The sequence below is a fragment of the Galeopterus variegatus genome, unplaced genomic scaffold, assembly GCF_000696425.1.
Source record: "Galeopterus variegatus unplaced genomic scaffold, G_variegatus-3.0.2 Scaffold828, whole genome shotgun sequence".
NCBI classification, from domain to species: Eukaryota; Metazoa; Chordata; class Mammalia; order Dermoptera; family Cynocephalidae; genus Galeopterus; species Galeopterus variegatus.
The window spans coordinates 246085-266688 of record NW_007726939.1 but is presented as its reverse complement, the minus strand read 5'-3'; the positions used below and the strand labels follow the sequence as shown (position 1 = coordinate 266688).

At 51.0% G+C, this 20604-nt stretch overlaps 1 protein-coding gene across 1 annotated transcript in view; it reads left to right on the top strand.

Moving 5' to 3' along the window:
- The first annotated feature begins 6338 nt into the window (after positions 1–6338).
- The window catches only part of CETP (cholesteryl ester transfer protein, plasma), a 23158-nt gene continuing 8892 nt past the window's right edge, over positions 6339–20604 (top strand). Inside the window, exons 1-11 of the mRNA XM_008572732.1 lie at positions 6339–6477; positions 7420–7534; positions 9943–10077; positions 10167–10237; positions 10473–10560; positions 11436–11505; positions 11736–11796; positions 13914–14005; positions 15261–15440; positions 16188–16238; positions 19638–19805. Of these exons, the coding sequence (XP_008570954.1) occupies positions 6360–6477; positions 7420–7534; positions 9943–10077; positions 10167–10237; positions 10473–10560; positions 11436–11505; positions 11736–11796; positions 13914–14005; positions 15261–15440; positions 16188–16238; positions 19638–19805 (1149 nt within the window). The 5' untranslated portion in view covers positions 6339–6359. The remainder of the gene's footprint in view (positions 6478–7419; positions 7535–9942; positions 10078–10166; positions 10238–10472; positions 10561–11435; positions 11506–11735; positions 11797–13913; positions 14006–15260; positions 15441–16187; positions 16239–19637; positions 19806–20604) is intronic.

Here is a 20604-nt window from a genome sequence, read left to right as displayed (position 1 = left end):
CATTCACATTGTCACGCTGCCACCACCACCGTCCACCTCCAGAACTCTTCATCTTGCAAAACTGAAACTCTTTTCCTATTAGATGACAACTTCCCATTTCCCCTGCCCCCAGACCCTGGCAATCTCTGTCCTATCTTTCCGTCTCTTGAATGCGACTGTGCTGGGTACCTCATATCCAGGTGGATCCATGCAGTATTTGTCTTTCTGTGATTGGCTTATTTAATTTAGCATATACATCCTCAAGGTTCATCCACGTTGTGGCATGTGTCAGGCTGTCCTTGCTTTTCAAGGGTGAATAATGTTCCATTGCATACCACATCTGTTCATCCATTCACCCGTTGATGGACATGTGGGTTTCCTCCACCTTTTGGCTGTTGTGAATAAGCTGCTATGAACATGGGTGTACACACATCTGTTTTGAGTCCCTAATTTTGATTTTTAAAAATATTTCATTAAAATATTTATCTTGGCTGCTGAGTTTTTCTGGCACTCCTTATATTTTGTGCCCAAGGTGAGTGCCTCCCCTGCCTCACCCTAGGCCTGGATCTGTCACCGCAAGGTGGAAATGTATTGAAAAGCTCATTTTTTATCTTTAAAAATTCACATGGGGCTCAGAAAAGAAAGAAACCACACTGATGGGGGAATGTCAAAGGGACACAGGAGCCTGCGGAAAGAGATCCCAGTGGCCAAAGATGGAACAACTTGGGCAATAAAATGAATAAAGTAGAATTGAATTATAACCCAAAGTGTAAACTAAGTACCCACGGGCCCAGACTGGCATAAATAAATGATCGAATAAATTAATAAACAGAGGAGAAGAGACAAATCTCCCATGTAGAAGAATTCCAAATTAAATTACATAGATGCTCCAGCCTACAGGAGGGCCAGCATAGCTCTGGGCTGCCTAGGCGACTTTCTTCCAAAGAGTACAGCATGCAGAGGGGGAGGCGGGAGGAGTAAGTTTACACTGCAGAGATCTGACAAATACTAGCTCAGCCAGATGATCAGGGTCACCATCAACAGTCATAAATGATGTTGCCAGTTAGTACCCTTGATATGATATGATGAAATGGTACTTCACCTCTGCAATCTTCCTCCCAACAACCCCTAACCCCAGCAGTCTAATCATGAGAAAAGCATCAGACAAATGCCAACAGAGGGGCATGCTGCGATATACATGACCAGTGTTCCTCAAAACTGTCAAGATCATCAAAACTAAAAGAAGTCTGAGACACTGTCACAGCCGAGAAGAACTGAAGGAGACATGACACTAAATGTGATGTGGCATTTTTGATGAGATCCTGGAACAGGAAAAGGATATTAGATACAAAACTAAGGACATCTGAATAACTAGGGATTTTAGTTAATAATAATGTAGCAATATTGGTTCATTAATTGTAACACATGTACCATATGAATGCAAGGTGTTAAAAATAATATGGTTAGCTCTGTTGCTTAGAGCTTGGTGTTGTAACAGCAAGATCAAGGGTTCAGATCCCCATACTGGCCAACCACCAAAAAAAAAAAATAAATAGGAAAATTGGGTATGAGATTCATATGGGAACTCTCTCTACTCTGAGTATTTGCTCAATTTCTCTAAATCTAAAGCTGTTCTAAAAAGTAAAGTCTACTTAAAAAATTCACATAGGGGGCCAGCCCCATGGCTCACTCAGGAGAGTGTGGCGCTGGTAGCACCGGGGCCACGGGTTCAGATCCTATATAGGGATGGCCGGTGCGCTCACTGGCTGAGCGTGGTGCAGACCACATCGTGCCGAGGGTTGCAATCCCCTTACTGGTCAAAAAAAAAAAATTTCGCGAAGGGTTTGCCTTCTCCTCCATGAAACGGTTGGGCAAGTTACATTGTGGAAGAGAGAGGATGTGCCAGGTTATCCTGTGGCCCAGCACTGCCTGCCCCCTCCTGGCCCCAGGGAGCCCCTTCCCCAGAAGGCACACAGGGTCAGTGTGTTCCAGTGGCTGGGACTGCCAGCACTGGTGCCCAGCCCCTGAGTTCGAATCCCAACTTTCCATCCCTGTGTGACATGGTGATGTTGCTTAACATCTCTCTGCCTCAATGATTAATCTAGAAAGCAGGGGCAATCAAAGCCTCTGCAAGAGTGTTTGTGAAGATCAAGTAGGATAAAAACCCAAATGTCCATGAATGGATGAAGGGTCAACAAAATGTGAGATATCCATACAAAGGAATTCAGCCACATAAAGGAATGAAGTCCTTAACACATGCCACAACCTGATGAACCTTGAAGATATTCTAAGTGAAAGAAGCCAGGCACAGAAGACCACGTATTATATGATTCCATTCACATGAATTGTCCAGAATAGGCAAATTCACAGAGACAGAGAGCAGATTTGTGGTCGCCAGGGGCGGGGGAGGTCACAGTGGGCAGTGACTGCTTATGGGGTACAGAGTTTCCTTTCGGGACGGTGAAAACGTTCTGGAACTAAACTGATGGTTGCACAGCATCATGAAAATACCAAATGCCACTGAATTGTACACTTTAAAACAGTTAAAATGGTAAACTTAATTCTACTGCAATTTTAAAAAATGATTAAATGAGATAATGCAATAAAGCATATAGCTTGAAAATATAGCTGATATTATTCTGATTAAGTTTTAAGAGTCTTAGATGCAGGGTCCTAAGTTTGAAGGGATAGGCTTTCCTGGTGTTCTGGTTTGGTTTCGTTTAATTTTTTTTTTTTTAATCCATTATCCCAAGGGGCTCTCACACTGCTGGGGCCAGGCCCCAGGCCCCTGGGCTGTGCCAGAGGGTGGAGTGGAGCATGCCTCCTTCTGCTCTCCAGGCACAGTGCTGACTGCCAGTACCCTGGCCAGGGGCACTCCCGGTCATTGCCCCCATGGCCCCAGAAGTGGAACATAAACAACGGCCAGGAGGACAATAGCCTCCAGGAAGTCCTCCTGCTCCTGCAGAAATGGAGCCCATTAATGAGGCTCTCCCAGTCCAACCCAGGGATAGGGGACTGGGCAGCCTGGACTAAATGACTCTCCTCTGGCCCCCACTCTGGCAAGGCCAGTGGGCACAGGCTCACTCAGCCAATGTGAGCCCTTATGATGACTGCGGGTACCAACCTGAGGGCTGGGCAACCTGGGGAAATCAGTTTACCTCTCCGAGCTTTGGGAAATGGTGAGACTCAGCCCTGCTCTGGGCATGTTTCTGGGCAGCTTTGGGCTATGAGCAGGAACTTAACACCAGGCTGGCAGGGACCCCCTGAGCAAACTGAGCTAATCCACTCGTGCTTGCCATTTCCTTGGCTCTCTTGGGTCATGGGATCCTGCCCACATCCAAGCAGCTGTGGCTTCCTCCCTGGGGGATTCAAGGAGGCAGTAACTGGCCACTTGGTCACAGTTACCACAGGGGAGTTCTTGGTCCCAGCTTTGGGTAAAATACTGTATATTGTAAGTTTTTTGAAAGATAACACATTCACGTGACTCAAGATTCAAAAGCCATGGAAGTCTCCCACCCCTTTCTCCCAGATATCCAGTTCCTCCCAGAGACAGCCATTGTTCTCAGAGCCTAGTGCACCCACCCAGAGGCATTTTACACTTATCAAGCAAAAGTTTCTGTAGAGGACTCTTTATAAGGTTCACTTCCTTTATCTCCTTGGATAAGAAAGGCAGGAATCAATGTTTTCCCATTTTGCATATGGGGAAACAGGCTCAGAGAGAGGCAATGACAAATCCATGGTCACACAGTGAGTGAGTCTGGGGCTGGCTCGTCCCCTCTGTGACTCCCAGTGCATTGCCCCTCCCCCTCCTTCTCTCTGGGTTCAGGACTTGTGAGAGCCTGTGCTAAGGAAGGTGTGGCCAGAGGTGGCCAGTGGGCCCTGTGGTGATGGCCACAGCCTAGCCTGTCACTGGGGCAAGCCTGGGTGGGGGGGGTGATAACAGGGTGGAGCCTGTCCCCCCAGGTGACACAGCATTAGAAATCTTTTGGTATAGTTGGCTGCCCTTTGGGAAAGGAGCAGGGGGCTATTTGTAGCACTTTGTAGATCATTCCACAACATGGGCTTTGTAGTTTAAGTCCTGGCTCTAATGTCCATCAGCTGTGTCATCTAGAATCAGTTATTGAACCTCTCTGAGCTCAGGTCCTGCACTTTGTAGATCATTCCACAACATGGGCTTTGTAGTTTAAGTCCTGGCTCTAATGTCCATTGGCTGTGTCATCTAGAATCAGTTATTGAACCTCTCTGAGCTCAGGTCCCTCACCTATAAGATGGAAATCAGAGATCACAGCTACTTATGGGGTTATCATAAGAACAAAATAAGAAGGCACACGAAAGGCTTGGCACAGGGCCTGGCATCTCATAGTCCACTCAACAAGCATTTATTGTGCACCTGCTACGTGCCAAGCACCTACTATGTGTGGACCTAACACAGCCATGATCCTGACTTGGGATTCTTATGGCCTAGCAGGCCCATAACAAGAGCTCTGTGAACAGCGGGTATTATTATTCTGCATATAATCCTGTCACCTCCTGGTTCTGGGAGGTGGAGGTGAAACACAGCATATGAGCCTCAGCCCATGCCTTTATTCCCACTAGAACAAGGGCCTGTGGGAGGAGGGGCTGTCTTGTTCCTCACCTCCTGTCCCTACCTGGCATGCAGTGGCTGCTCAGTAAATACTTGCTGATTGAACGAATATGTAGCAGAAGAAAAGACTCGCCTACCCCCTCCCCTGCCCCCAAATAAGATTGCTTTAGAATGGCGGGACTAACGAGCAGTGTGATTTCCTTTTCTCTACATCTTCTTGACTATGCAGGTACCCATATTTTACAAAGTAACATAATTAATATTAAAAATTATAACAGCACAAGAGCTCACCAAGGTTAATGATGTCACATGTCAAGTGACTGGTACAGATGAGAATTCATTGTGGAGACGATGGCCAGGGAGGGAAGTCAACAAAGGCATCCCACACAAGGCAGTACAGAACTAGGATGCAAGGACTGAGACCTTGGTGCCAAGAGCCACCATCACAATTAGCCTGGCTCCTGTTACTATGTTAGCACACATGGGGTTGGGTTTAAGGGGGAAGGTTAGCACCCCACTCTCTTGTGTCTCCAGACCAGCTCTTCCCTGGGAGCTAGGCACTCCAGACCTCCTGATCTGCAACTATGAGGTGCCAGGTGTCTGTCATCTTTCTCCGTGTGTTTACCTCCCAGTAGAACTCCTGACCCCTCTTTACAGGGTCCCCTGGGGGCCACTGTGATGGTCTGTAGGCAGCAGGGGCCTGGGTCTGTCAGGCTGTCCCTCAGAGTTGCTGTCCTCCTTTCTCTGTTTCCTCTGAAAGCCAAGGACATGGGAGCCCAGGTGGCTGGAGTGGTCCAGACACCCAAAAAATTCTGACTCTGGGCAACTATAATAGCAAAGATAGCTTGAGAGGAGCATGGGGATGTGGGATGTGCTCCAGGAGAGCCCCTTGGCTCAGCCTGCCACAGAGACAGGTGTTGGAGGGGGTCTGGGAACCTCCAAGGAGGGCAAAATGTCTGGGGAGAGTGAAGTTCAATGTCCCCAAACTGAGCGCCCAGGTTGGGGATAAAGAAAGGGCCCAGGCTGGGGAGGCTGTCACCAACTGCTGTGTGGTCTGGCCAGCTTCCACCCCTCTCTGGGCCTCAGCCTCTTGCTCAGGACAATAAGGGTGTAGGGAGGCTAAATGCAATGATCTCTAAACAAGAACATACCAAAGAGCGAGACATACACCTCTGGGGGCTGCAGGATGGTGTATACAGAAGTGACATTAGCTACCATGGAATGCCACCACGAGGACATCAGATACTTTCCATCTTCCAAATACAGAAAGGGAAAGGTTGGGGCTAGAGTCTTTAACACTCATAAAGCCCTCTCCTTTTTTAAATTGACTTTTAATTTATATGCAACGCCAGGCGTCAAACTTAGGGTCATCGTCAGGCAACATTATCTGGCAAGAATCAAATGTCTTTATTTTATAGCCATTGTATTTTGGTCCTTTTCTATTTCTGGCAAATAAGAGAAAGTTTATTCTTAGATATATTTATTTTAGGTAAAAAAGAAAGAAGAGGAAATTCAAGAAAACATATAAGAGCAGCAATTATCCAGACATTATAAGGGAAGGAAGAAAGGGTGCGGGTGGTTGAGGGGCGATGGGCAGGGGTGGGCTGCTCTGGTCCAACATCCAGCTCTGAACCCAACAGGAGGCCGGAGGGGCTGGGCAGGAAGGAGGCCAATCCCTGGGGCCAGGAAGATCCTGCTGCCGGGAAGTGCCTCATGTCCCGTGGGGGCTGGGCGGACACACATACGAGCTCCAGGCCGACCAGCGGGGCCACTCACGCGCCGCTGCCCGAGAACCATGCGTGCTGCTGCTCTCCTGGCCCTGGCCCTGCTGGGCAGTGCCCGCAGCTGTGCCAAAGGCACCTCGTACGAGGCGGGCATCGTGTGCCGCATCACCAAGCCTGCTCTCCTGGTGTGTAAGTACCAGTGCCCCCTCTCTGTCCTGGCAACTGTTTGTCCATCCCTCTGTCTGTCCAGCCAGGGTCCTTTTCGAGGACACCCACTGTGCCAGGAGCCTCCCTAGCTGGAAGCCAGCCCTGAAGCAAGGCCACCACACTTTAGCCCAAAGAGAGGAGTGCCCTAGCAGTGAGATGGGCGGGGCAGAGCTATTTCATTCTCTCCTGACCTCACCTTCAAGGCCAAGCTCTTTGATCAGAAGGTCCTTGCTGGGCTGCCAACAACCAGGTGCAGGGTTTTGTGCTTGCTGGGACCCAGAGTCAAGCTGGGGTTTGAACTAGGTTCAGAGCAGAGCCAGATTGGGGGTCCAGTTAGGGGGTGAAGGTTAGGTGGTTAGTGTGTATTTGGTGTTGAGGGTCATTCTATAGCCAGAGTCAGGGGTCAGCATGAGTCCAGGCTGGGGAGGCTCTGTCACTGACTGCTGCATGACCTTGGCCAGTTCCCCTGCCCTCTCTGGGCCTCAGCTTCTTGCTCAATACAATGAGGGCATGGGGAGGCTAAATGATAGTCTCTAAAATACAGTATCCCCAAGTGTGACACCGAGGATTGTAGACTCAGTTTATATGAGGGTGGGGGGTGGGAGGAGTGTCACAGCATGGTCTGGGTGAGGCTGGGGTCAGAGTTTGGCTGGGTTCGGGGGCTACCCTTTGACTAGGATTGTGGGGTTTTCGTATGTCAGGATCCAGAGGCTAGGGTATGGCTAGGATCAGGGGTCAGAACTCTCAGTATCCCCTCAGAATTGCCATCTGACTTACACACAGTGTGAGGCCCTGTCCAACCCCTTGGCTTTAAGGCCTGTTAGGAAGTCTCATTCCAGAGAGGTCGAGCTGTGGCCAAGGCTGGGTAGCGGTGGAGGGCTTGGCCTGGGCCTGCAGCCCCTCAGCCACTGCCTTCCCTTCTAGTGAACCAGGAGACCACCAAGGTGGTCCAGACGGCCTTCCAGAGAGCCAGATACCCAGACATCAAGGGCGAGAGGGCTATGATGCTCCTTGGCCAAGTCAAGTATGGTCTGCACAAGTGAGTTGGGCCTGGGGTGTGAACAGGCTGGGGGGTGGGAGGCAGGGAGGACTGGCCTGGGACTTGCTCCCAGCACACAGGGAGGAAGTACAGCCAGGGGAACTCAGGCTTCGCCACCTGACTTGGTACCAGGGGCAGAAGCCTGGCATCCCCCTACCCCACCATGCTCCTTCAGCCTATCCCCCCCCCACCACCCCACCCTGCCCAGTGCCCCATGGGGATTTATTGGTGTGTACCAACCTTTCCAACAGCCCCTGTAAGATCCATCCCTGGAAAGGGCCATCTTCCACTGCCCTAGAAGGATGGGGGTATTATTTGGGATACAGAGATCTCTTGGCAAAATGTTCTCCTGACTTATCTTAGTATGATGGTAACAGGCAGAGGCTGGCTGTGGGCAAGGCGCCTTTAAAAACAATGTCTAATTTATCTTTATCATATACCCTAATGGCCCACTTAACAAGCAAGGGAAGAGGAGCCCAGAGAGGTTAAGCGCTTGGAGGTCACACAGCGAGGCAGGCAGCAGCAGAGCTTATCTCCAAACTCGTGTCTGAGCACAGAGCTCGGCTCCTGGAATACAGCCACCTTCCTGGCACCTCAGCTGCCCTGGAGCCTCGGTCCTTGTCTGTGTGTCTGTCTGAGACCCCAAGGATGGGGAAGATGCTGTTCAGGGACCTTATCTTTGCCTTAAAACCAATCTCGTCCTTCCCAACCCTGCAAAACATGCTCAACGGAGGTGGACCCGGCTTTACACAGATTAATTGGTACCGGAGCTGGTGAATGTTTTAGAGCCACCAGGGGGCGCTGGCGATGCTTCTGTGCCTTTTGAAGAAAAGCTCCTACAGCCAAGGGTTTGGGGTGAGGGTGTCCCAGGTCCAGCTCAGCCCCTCACTCCCCGTGTGACCTTGGACTTCAGTTTCCCTTTCTGTAGAATGAGGATCATGCCATCCTAGACCCATGTCACAAATAGAGATGGCAAAATTGCCTTGAGAGGCTAAAAAAGATAATACCCTTAATAAATCAGCACTAATTCTATAAGACCAGACTGTCTTTGAATAGATTTCATTAATATATAACTGTTATCCAAAACGGGTATGGATGGGGTAGAAATAAAATATGACTGGCCATGATTGATATTTGTTGAAGCTGGATAATTGGTACAATGAGAATTCCTTATGCTATTCTCTCTAAACGGAGTAGAACAGAACAGAGGAGAGAGGGGAAACCAGGTATGCCCAGATTCCCGTTGCTGGGCACAGTGCGTCATAGTGGATTATAATATGGGAGTTGGAGCGGGACAGACCCAGGATTAAATTCCAGATGTACTAAGGCCTTTTGAAGATACCAAAGCTCTCTGAGCTATTTCTGTCTGTTCAGTAGGTGTGACAATAGTAACCACCTAGTGGGGTGGCTGTGAGTATTAAACCAAGAAATGACCGTGAAGCCTCAGTGCATGCTCAGTACCAAGCAGTTACTTTTGTGTCACTGAGGGTCCTCACTGAGACCTGCCTCTGACCCAGCTCTGTGCAGCACAGATCCTGTCTTGTGTCCACCCCTGAGACCCCAGACCCTGAGACGACTCAGCCTGCATTCAGGGCCTGGCTGAGGCCACCTTCTGAGCTGAACCTCCCATTGTCCAAACCCCCACCCTCCTGCACGCCCTCCACCCAGGTGTCACCTTCTCAGGGAACCTTTCTATATTAGTTTCTTACTTGATGCGGTAACAAATTACCAAAATGTAGTGACTTAAAACAATACAAGTTTATTATGTTACAGTTAAGGAGGTTAAAATTTCTGACATGAGTCTCACTGGGCTAAGATCAAGGTGTCAGCAGGACTAGGTTCCTTCTGGCGGCTCTGGAGGAGAACGCATTTCCTTGCTTTTTCCAGCTTCCAGAGGCCGCCCACGTGCCTTGGCTAGCGGCCCCTCCCTCAGCTTCAATGCCAGCAAGGTTGCTTCTCTCTGACCATTATCCCCTAATCACGCCTGCCCTGTCTCTCCTCTTCTGCCTCCCTCTTCCACGTTTCAGCACGCTAGTGATTACACTGGGCGAACCCAGATAATCTAGGATAATCTCCCCATCTACCTCAAGATCTTTAGCCTAATCATACCTGCAACGTTTCTTTTGCCATGTCAAGTAACATACAGCTCTGCGGATTAGGATGTGGACACTTGCAGAGGTGGGGGAGCATTATTCTGTCTACCGCTCCCTCACCAGTCCTCTAGGCAAAGTTGGAGGCTCACCCTTGGACTTCCTGGATGACCCACATCCGTGAGGGTAACTGTCTCCCGTCTGGACTCTGAGCTCCAGGAGGGCAGAACAGGGCTTCCCCCAGAGGGGGCCCTGGGCAGTACAGGCTGAGCACCTGGGCCCCATGATGCCCTTCCTTACTTCCATTTGTCCTCCCAGCATTCAGATCAGCCACCTGTCCATTGCCAGCAGCCAGGTGGAGTTAGTGGAAGCCAAGTCCATCGACATCTCTATCCAGAATGTGTCTGTGATCTTCAAGGGGACCCTGAGCTATGGCTACATAGGTGCATGGGGGTAAGCATTTTCACCAGCAGACATGACACCCCTGGCCCTCTATGGGCTGGAGGGCAGAATGAGGGTCCTGGGTACTTGGCTCTTTGCAGGTTGAGCATTGATCAGTATGTCGACTTCGAGATTGACTCTGCCATTGACCTCCAAATCAGCACACAGCTGAGTATGTGGCCAACATCCTCTGGGGAGGCGGGGAGGCCAGGCTGCAGGGATTGGCCTCAGCAGAGAGGGAAGGTTGTATGGGCAGAGGGTTCTGAGACCACCAAAGGAGGCCCAGCCTAAGAAGTTTGTGGGGTGGGGGGCCCAGGGTGAACCAGGCTCCCGGGTGATCTGGGAAGCCCACGGGTACTGCCCAGCAGCTGAGCCTGTCCTGATGTGGTGTTGGGGTCTCTCTGTAGCCTGCGACTCTGGCAGTGTGCGGACCACTGCTCCCGACTGCCACCTGACTTTCCATAAGCTGCTCCTGCATCTCCAAGGGGAGCGTGAGTAAGTCCAGCACTTCCGTGGCCCCATTCCTTCTCATGCCCCACCTTCAGTGAGGTCATTTCCAACCCCTCCCCATCCATGCACCAGCAGTTACTGAGTACGTACTGTGTACCAAGCACTACTGCAAGCCCTTTTCGTGAATTAATTAATTCACGATCCAACCCTAGGAGGTAGATTCTATTATTATCCCCATCTTTACATATGGGTAAACTGAGGCACAGAGAGGTTAGGAAGGAAAGAAAAACTCATATCTACTGATTCTAGATATCACACTAATTCAAAACTAAAATTTGTAGTCTGACTAAGGAACTTGCTGAGGACACACAGCTTGCCACTGAGGGGGTGGGAGCAGGATTTGAACCTGAGCTCATGTTTCCTGGGGTGGGGCTTTTTGTCTTGGCCAACCCTCTGTCAAGGAGCTGTGAGTAGTCCCATAGCACAGAGGAGGAGACTGAGGCTCAGAGAGGCCCAAGTCATACAATCAGTGGCCAACCTAGAACACAGGAGAGACCTGGTCAGTAAGGTCTGGGAAAGAGCCCTCTATTCAGGCCTCTCTCTGCCCCAGAGCAGATGGCCATGTGTGTGAATCTGGACTCTAGGCATGTTCGTGTGTGTGATAGGTGAGCTTCACAGGAACTGGGCCCTCTCAAGGAATTCTGAGATGGTGCTATGGTTAGCACTTTGTTCTGAGGCTGTGTCTGAGCTTCTCTGTTCTCAGCTGGGGGAGGGGGGGTGATAATTCCTACCTCCTGAGCTGCGTGAGGATTCTGAGGCTGACAGAGCCCTGAGCAGTGCCCAGCACACAATGGGTGCTCAATGGATGCACACGACTGGTCGACTGGTCAGAGGCTCACGGTTGCACTTCCTGCCCTCAGACCTGGGTGGATCAAGCAGCTCTTCACCAACTTCCTCTCCTTCACCCTGAAGCTGGTCCTGAAGGGACAGGTGAGTGAGGCCGGTGACCTGCCCGCAGTCCAGGGTCATGCCCAAGAGGCTGGGTCCCCCTTCCTCCCTGCTCGTCCCTGAGAAAGTGCCCCTCCCACCTTCCCAGCACGGCCAGTCCCCTGTGCCTACTCCCAGCACTGCCACCCCCATGCAGCTGGAGGGAGGCACTGACCTGCCCCTCCTCTAACCTCCTTTCCTGCCTGGTGAGCCACCTGCCCTGTCCGCCCCAGATCTGCAAAGAGATCAACGTCCTCTCCAACATCATGGCCGACTTTGTCCAGACGAGGGCTGGTGAGTGTGTTTCCATGTGCATGCCTTGGAAGGCAGTGATGGGAGCCAGAAAGCCACCCACAGTCACTGCGTGACCTCGGGACAGTCACTTCCCCTGTCTGGGTCTCGTGGCTCCTGTCTGGCTCTCACACTTGGTGATTAGTTTTGGTCAGGTTATGGCCTCAGGGCTGCAGCCACACAAGCTGTGTGACCTTGGGCATGGCTTCACCTCTCTGAACCTCGGTGTCCTTATCAGAAAAATGAGATGACAATAGCACCTACCCCATAGGGTGGCTGTAAGAATTGAGCGGGGAAAAAAATGTGTGTAAAATGCTTAAGACAGTACCTGGCCATGGTTAACCCTCATTCTTATGACTACCTTATCACTACCCTGATCCCCCTAGCACCAAGTGTAGCATCAACAACATTTCAAGAATCAGTAAACCGTGGACGGAAGATAGGCAGGAAGAAAGCAGAATGGAGACCTAGAGCTCCCCTCCCTTACTGGAGTCTCTGCCCTCCCTTCCCATCGGGCCTTGGGTTAAGGGGGAGCTCCCACAAGGCTGTGCAGTCTAGAGAAACTACTCAGGACTCAGTGTTGTCATCTGTCCAATGGGGATGTCCCTGGTCATTGGGAGGAACCCAAGACAAGAGAAGGTGATGTGAGAAGTGGGGGGTACTGTCCTGTCCTAATACTAACAATAGTAATAGCCACCATCGGCTGACCTACTACTACCAAATACGTTGTTTATATTATGGGATCCTCACAATTGTCCAGCAAGGAGGCCACTAATCCCCATTTTACTGATGAGAAAACTGAAATTTATGGAGATGAGAGGAAGTGGAGGAACAGAATCAGAGCTTGGGCCCTCTGACGATTGCCAGGCCGCTGCCCCCAGCAACTGTCCTGCACCGTAATGTCGCCCACTCCGCTCCTGGCCCATGGAGAGGGAGGGGGCCAGGCTGAGGGTGTGTGCCTGGATCTTTATGCCCCGGTGCATAGTAGGTGTTCAGTGAACAGGGACAATGAAAGTCAGGGAAACCCCTGGTAAGAAGACCCTCTGCACTGCTGTGGGGAAGTTGAGGGGGGAGATTCCAGGCAGCACCAGATTCATGTGGGTGTCCTAGGCCCTGCCCAAGGCACAGAAGAGCATGGTCCTACTTTCCCGAGTGGCAAACCCCTCCCCCCCCTCCACTCCCATCGCTGGGTGAACCTGGAATGGGAACCTTGTCCGCCTCTCTGGGCTATGCTGTCGGTGGGAGCGTGGGCACAGCTAACAGGAAAGCAAGGCAGGCGTCTCTGGACTGGCCCAGGCAGCCACAGGAATTCAGAAGGGGCTGGGTGGTCAGGGGGGTTTCGCTGGGACGTGGCTCTTGTCACAGGCCCAAGGGAAGAGGCAGGAGAGAGGCCCTATGCTCCCATGCTGTGCTCCAGCCCTCAGGCTCACGGGGCAAATTCACCCCACTGCCTGCTTGTGTGATAGAGTTTTATTGGGACAGAGCCACACCCACTCAGGCAGGATTGCCTGTGGCTGCTTTTGCTCTACAGCAGCAGCAGGGGACCAATTGCGACAGAGACCAAGTGGCCCCAAAGCCCAAACTGTTCACTCTCTGGTCCTGAAGAGAAAAAGTTTGCTGACCCTTGCTCTGGACTACAGAACTCAGGACAGACTGACTGATTAAGTCTAGGAGGACTCCATGTTTCTGCTAGGAGAAGATTAGGAAGAAAAATCATTAGAATTGCTGATGTCGTCAGGTGCTGACCCGCTCTTACACAAATGACGCTATTACTCACCCAGCTCTGAGGTAGATGCTGTGATTGGAGGTGAGGACACAGAAGCCCAGTGAGGTTAGCCCTTGTCGTCCAGCAGTAGAGGGCAGAGCTGGGGTTCCAGCTTGTATCTCTGACCTAAAGTCCCACACTTTTGAGCCAGTCTTCTAGAAGGGCTCCTGCATGGTGGAGCCACCCAAAGTTAAGAAAAGAGAGACTGAAAAGGCACACCCCTCTCCTCCACACCCAGGACCCATTTTACAGATGGGGACACTGGGGCTGGAAGCTGGGGCACATGTGGGGGTGCATATCAGGAGGAGCTGATGAATCATCCTAACGTTCCACCTTGATCTTTCCCTCCCCACAGCCCACATCCTCTCAGATGGAGATATCGGGGTGGACATCTCCCTGACGGGATCACCAGTCATCACAGCCACCTATCTGGAGTCCCATCACAAGGTGGGAGTGGTGGGGGTTGGAGGAAGGGGCTCAACTTCCCAGGGTGCTGCTTGGGCCAGGTCCTTACCTGTGCCCTGGCCACCCCCACCCCTGTGCCCCAGCTTCAACTCCACGGAAGCCGAGAATCCCATTGCCACATCTCTGCAGAAGAGCCTTTCCTGTTGCAGCAAGGAGGGCAGGCCCACAGCAACATGTGTCCGAGCCCCCTTTGCAGGCACCAGGGTTCCCCACTCCCAGGGTCCCAGCCACACACCAGCTCCTCTCTAGAGGGCTTATTTGGCTTGCATCACCATCTACAGCAGTGGTTTGGGGCAATCATGGTCCCCCAGGGGATCTGACAAAAGCTTTGGACCCTCCATTAAGACAGAGGAATAGGTTCTGCTGCTATAACAAAGAGACCCCAAATAATAGCAGCTTAAGCAAGACAGACATTTGTGCTATAGTCCAAGTGTGTGCAGTCTAGGGTGGCTTTGGTGGCTTCATGGTGTCAGGCATGCAGACTCCTCTGTTGTGTCACTCGACTGTCCCCAGGTGTGGCCTTGGTCTCAAGGTCTAAGATGCTGATCTGACAACCACACCTACTCTGCTCACATCCCACTGGCCTGAGCATGGTCACATGGTCACTCCTAGCAGCAGGGGAAGCTGAGAACTTTATTCCAGGTAGCTACGGACCCAGCTAAAAATTGGGTGTTACAGAACTCTGGGAAGATAGGGAGAACGGATTTTAGGGGGCAACCAGCCATCTCTGTGATGGAGCCTCTCCCTGGAAAGTGAACAAAAGGAACATTTCAGGGATTTGTGGACAACCCTTGGGCTGGATGATGTTGGAGGAGCAGGAAACTGGGAAGTGGCTTGTTTTATATATTTTTTTGGCTACCCAGGGCTGCCCAATTGGCTGTCTGCTCCCTGAAGGTGCAGGGCTGGTGGTCAGCAGGGCAGGGTGGGAGCGTGGAGGTTCATGGTCACCAGCTGTTCAGACTGATGTCCTTGCTGGAATATAAGGCTGTGAGGTGGGAACCCGTCTGTCTGGTTCACCTTACACAGTGGTCGGGACATAGCAGGCACTCGGGAAGTATTGGTTGAATGAATGAAATGCCAGCTGGGAGGAAACTAAGCACTGCTCTTCCTCTGTTTCCCCCCCTGTACTCTGGGCTGGATGCTTTCCAAGACTCCTCTTAGTCTCCCTAAAGCTGGCTCCTAAGCAGGGACACATGAGGGGAGAGAGTGGTCCAGCCAATGTCCTGGCTTTCTCCAGGGCCATTCCATCCACAAGAACGTCTCGGAGGACCTCTCCCTCCCCACCTTCTCGCCCGCACTGCTGGGGGACTCACGCATGCTGTACTTCTGGTTCTCTGAGCAAGTCCTCGACTCCCTGGCCAAAGCTGCCTTCCAGGATGGCCGCTTCACGCTCAGCCTGACAGGAGACGAGTTCAAGGTGAGCGGAGTGGGGCTGGGCTGCTGGGGAATCCATGTGTGCCTGTGGTATGTGTGCATGTGTGTGCACATGCATGGGAGGAGGGAGGAAACTCAGGGTGTGGGCAAAGGCATCCTGGACCACTTAAGCTGGAGAAATAATACTAAAGTCCAGCATTTAATGGGACCCACTCTGTGTTAGGTGCTAGCTAAATAGATAGATAGATAGATATAGCTTGGCACATGGTAATTGTGCAATAAATGTAGCTGATAATATGTGTGCTGCATCTATCTTTGTTGTGCTCAGCCTGTGAGGCAAGTACTATTGTTATCTCCATTTTGCAAAAACAAACACAACAACAACAAAGCTCAGAGAGGGTAGATGACTTGCCCAAGATCACACAGCTTATAAGAGGTGGCTCCAAAGCCTGCACTCTTCACTTGATGCTATACTAGAAATGCTTAGGTGGTTTCCAGCCTATGCTTCTCATTGAACTCGTAGGGAAACTGAGGCTGGTAGAGAGGAAGAGACTTGCCCAAGGTCACACAGTCTGTGTGTGGCAGAGCAGGGAATAGCAGCTAAGCCTCCAGCCAGGTCAGGGGTTCCCTGCACCTCATGCTGCCCAGGGCCTCTCAAATCTTGTCTGGGGGGTTGGGAGGTGTGTTTGGGGAGGGGTCCAGTCCCTGACACTGCACTCTGTCCCTGCAAAGTGTCCTCCTGAGGATTGATCTTCCCCCCTATTCCTACCCCTTTTCTGTCTTTTTATAGGCCGTGCTGGAGACCCAGGGCTTCGACACCCACCAGGAAATCTTTCAGGAGGTAACTGCCCCCCTGCTTGGGTTTATCACATGCACCCCAACCCTGCTGTGGCTTCAGGAGCCCCCACACAACTGCAACAACAAGAATGACAAGAGTCTAACACTTGCTCCTCCTAGGTGTCCGGCACCGAGCTAAACACCGTATGTGTGTATTCTTTCATTCAGAGCAAGGCACTTTCTGGATTTCCATTTTACACACAGGGAAACTTAGTAAATGTCAGGGCTGTGTTTGAGCCCAGCCACATCACCTCCAAAGACTATGCTACATACCCCTGCCTCATTACCCAGGGCTTTGTGGGTGCTGGAACCCCAGGATCGACCCCAGGCTCAGAGGGCCCCAGCGATAGGACGCAACTACTGAGCATTCCTGATCCAAAGCCAACCTCAGTCATGGTCCTTGAGGGTCACGGCCTCTGCCTGGTCTGCCAGCGGCAAAGATGTCCATAATCCCACTTCTTGATGCAAAGCTCCACTAGGAATCCATGGTCCCCTATCCCGAATGCACCCTCACCCTTTCTGGGTTAGCCTACCTCAGCTTTTCTGGTCAACTTGCTCCCCCACCCACTGCAACGACATCTTCAGTCCTTCCCTACCATGCTCATATCTCCAGCTGCCCCTCCTGTCTACCTCCAACCTCCCCGCCCACAGCAGCCTACTTCCTAGAGAGCTGGGCACTGCCGCTCGCAGGACTTCTCCCTTATTGTCCTGCTGCCAGCCCTTCCACTCACCCACACCTGCCCCTTCCTGGGGTCCTTTTCCTGTCCTAATAGAGGATGGTCCCTATTCCCTTCTGAACTTCAGACCTACCCTTTCCAGCCTACCCCAAGTCTGTGAAAGTCTTTCTCCTTCCCGGTATGCAACTCGTTCAGAATCTTAGGCATGCCCTTGACCCGCCCTTCCTCCTCGTCCCCCTTACCAAGTCCTGTCCATTTTACGTCCTCACTATTTCTACAGTCTCTCCACTTCTCTCTATCTCCACCTCCTCCCCAGGCCAGGTTACCATTATCTCTGTGGGGACCCATCTATAGCCTCCTAGTGGGTCTCGCTGCATCCCAAGACCCCCTACAATCTGTTCCCTCCAGCAGCCAATCTTTTCAAGAAGCAAAACTGACCATTCACCTGCCTGCTTAAAACTCATCAAGCATAGGGCCGGCCCGGTGGCGCACTGCTATAGTGCGCCACTTGGGAAGCGCGGCGGCGCTCCCGCCGAGGGTTCGGATCCCACATACAGACCAGTTCCTGCTCACTGGCTGAGCGAGGCGCGGGAGCAACACCGAGGGTTGCGATCCGTTGCCGGACACGGAAAAAGACAAAAAGGAAAAAAGAAAAAAAAAAAAAACTCATCAAGCATAAAAGATTAGAGTCTCAGAACACAGGCAAATTCTCTGACATGTCCTCCAAGGCCCTGCATTTTCTGGCCCCCGTCTGCCTTCAGTTTAATTTTGGAACCAGCATAATTGTTTACTTTAAGGGTTTATGTCTTTCTTCAGCTCTACAGATTCCTTGGTCACCGTCTCTTCCATTATTGCCTCTCCCATGTTTTCTCTGTTCTTATCTCCTTGAATTTCCATCAGACGTACGTGGGCCCTTCTCAGTCCGTCTTTTATGTCTCCTCCTCCTTGCCATATTTTCCATCTCTATGTTTCTATGATAAATTCTGGAGAGTTTCTTCAAATATCTCTTTCAGTTCATTCATCCTTTCTACATCTCTGTCTTATCTGTTTACTCATCCACTGAGTTTTTTGTTTTAATACCAATAATTTTTATCTATAACATTTTATTGAGTTCATTTTCAAGTCTAACTCTTCTCTCCTCCTCCCCACTGGAGTCCTGTCATTTCGTTATTCTATTTCTTTAATCATTAAAAAAAAAAAGTTACCTTGTAGTTTCTTCCAGGTTGTTCTATTATGTCAAATTATTGTGGGTACTTATCCTCTTATTTGTTGGGCTCGCTAGCTCTCCCTCATGGTGAATGGTTTCCTCGTGTAGTTTGTCATTTTTGTCTACTTGTAAGTTTATCTTTAGTGGGATTTGATTTTCCTGTGGACAGACTCTGTTCCCTGGATTGCCTACATTTTTTAAGAGAACAGTTTTTGCATTTCTTCCTGCCAGGGACCCCAAACGCTACATCATTTATTAGTCTGGGTGTGTTTTTACATTAATTTCTCAGCTCAGGGGCAGTATAAATATATATGTCAGGCCTGCATGTGCCTGACTTGAGTTTTAAATTTATACCCTCCATCCCCTCTCCAATACTCCTTGTGGCTTCCTTTGGTGGATGAAGTTTTTTAGTCTCCTTTTCATTGAAGGGAAATATCTTATTTCTACCTCCACATCTCACTCCTTTCTCTCGTAGGGTACTGAAACCCTAGGTCAGTGTGGCTTGAACCCACGCCCCATTCTTACCTCTCTGGGCCACATTGCTTGCAGTTTTGGCTCTCAGCTGGCTCTTCTTTGTCTCTGGGACCTGGGATTGTCTCCTTTCTTTTGAGCTCAGATATGTATTAAATAAAGCCTTTTGTTGTAATGTATCTACTAGCTCAATGGTTTGTTGGGGGAGGGTCTCCTTGAGCCTCGTCCTGCAGGCTGCAAATCGGAGGTCCTGCTGGCCTGTCCACTCCTCGTATTGGCCACGCTCCTGCCACAGGGCCTTTGGCCATGCTGTTCCCTCTGCCCAAAATGGCTGGTCCTCTCCCCTTGCCCGTCTGATTCCTCCTCATCCTCAGAGGAGGCCTCTCTCACCTCTCTGACTAGGTCAGATTCCCTCTCGATGGCTCTTGTGCCACAGCCTGGTATATCTCTCCCTTAAAATACTCCTCAGTTTCAATGTTATATTCAGTTCTGGGCTTATGTGATAAATGTTGAGCTTCCTGCAGATAGAGATCATGTCTACTGGGCTCTCTGCCCACCTCCTAGCCCAGGGCTGAAGCATAGTCGGGGCTCCATGAATACTGTGAATAAAAGCAAGAGCAGTGTCTTGGGGAGGATCACCTTGCAGCAGGTCCCGGTCTATGCCAATTAATCCTCACACAACCCTATGAGGTAGGTACTATTATATTCCCAGTTTACAGATGAGGAAGGTGAGGCACAGGAGGTTAAGTGAAGCCATCCTCACCATGCTCTGAGAGGTGGGCAGGGCAAGGAATAGCTTCACTAGCATACACATGAGAAAACCGAGGGTTAGAGAAGCCAAGAGTCCCAATTTGCCAAGTGACCGGCAAATTAGTGATGGGGCACAGTCCAGGGCTCAGGCCTTCGGAGCCTGGCCTACCCTGGGCTGCTTCCTTTCCCTCCAGCCCTGGGACCCCAAGTCAGCATCATCCCTCTTGTCTATGAGGGCAGTGGCTGCAGCTGTTCTGATGGGCCCCTGTCCTGGCCATGGGACCCCTGTCTCCCACAGCTTTTCAGTGGCTTCCCCATCAACCAGGCCCAAGTTACCGTCCACTGCCTCAGGAGACCCAAGATCTCCTGTCAAAACCAGGGCGTCGTGGTCAGTTCTTCTGTGACCGTGAAATTCCTCTTCCCGCGCCCAGGCACGCAACGTTTCGTGGATTACACTTTTGAAGAGGTGAGGTGGGAGCAGGGGAGGTGGGCAGCGGGGACCTGGCCACAGATGCACCACCTGGGGCAGGGGCCTGGGGGCCTCTGAAACCTCCACATTCTTCCCACTTCTTATGCTGTGATTGGTGTTTCTCACACGTGACTCCCGATCATCAAAATCATACAGTGCAAGCAATGAGGGTTTTGACAGTTTGGCTAATATTTTCTTTCAAAGCCAGTGGTGGGATGCAGATGTTATTTGCATGGGTCCACAATCCTCTGTCCATATTCATTAGGGCCACATGGATTTCCAAATTCAGAATTCTGTGGCTTTTAGGAAGGCGGGGTAGTGCAAGTGTACACTGGATATACTGCAGAACAGCCTGATAGGGGCTGGGATGGCACCCCACGATCAGCCACATTGACATTTCTCCACGTTTGAATACTCCCATGAAGCAAGATAAATCCTATAAATGGTCTCCCATCCAAATGGCCAGGTCTGGCCAACAAACAAGAAAAAACTCGCAGTTTTCAGAACTCGTTTGATTTTTGTAATTGTAAATAAGAAATTGAGGGGCCGGCCCGGTGGCGCACTGGATAGTGCGCCGCTTGGGAAGCGCAGCGGCGCTCCCGTCCGAGGGTTCGGATCCCATATGCAGACCGGTTCCCGCTCACTGGCTGAGCGAGGCGCGGGAGCAACACCGAGGCTTGCGATCCCGTTGCCGGTCCCCGGTCCGGTACGGGGGCAACACTGAGGGTTGCAATCCGTTGCCGGACACGGAAAAAAGACAAAAAGACAAAAAAAAAAAAAAAAAAAAAAAAAAAAA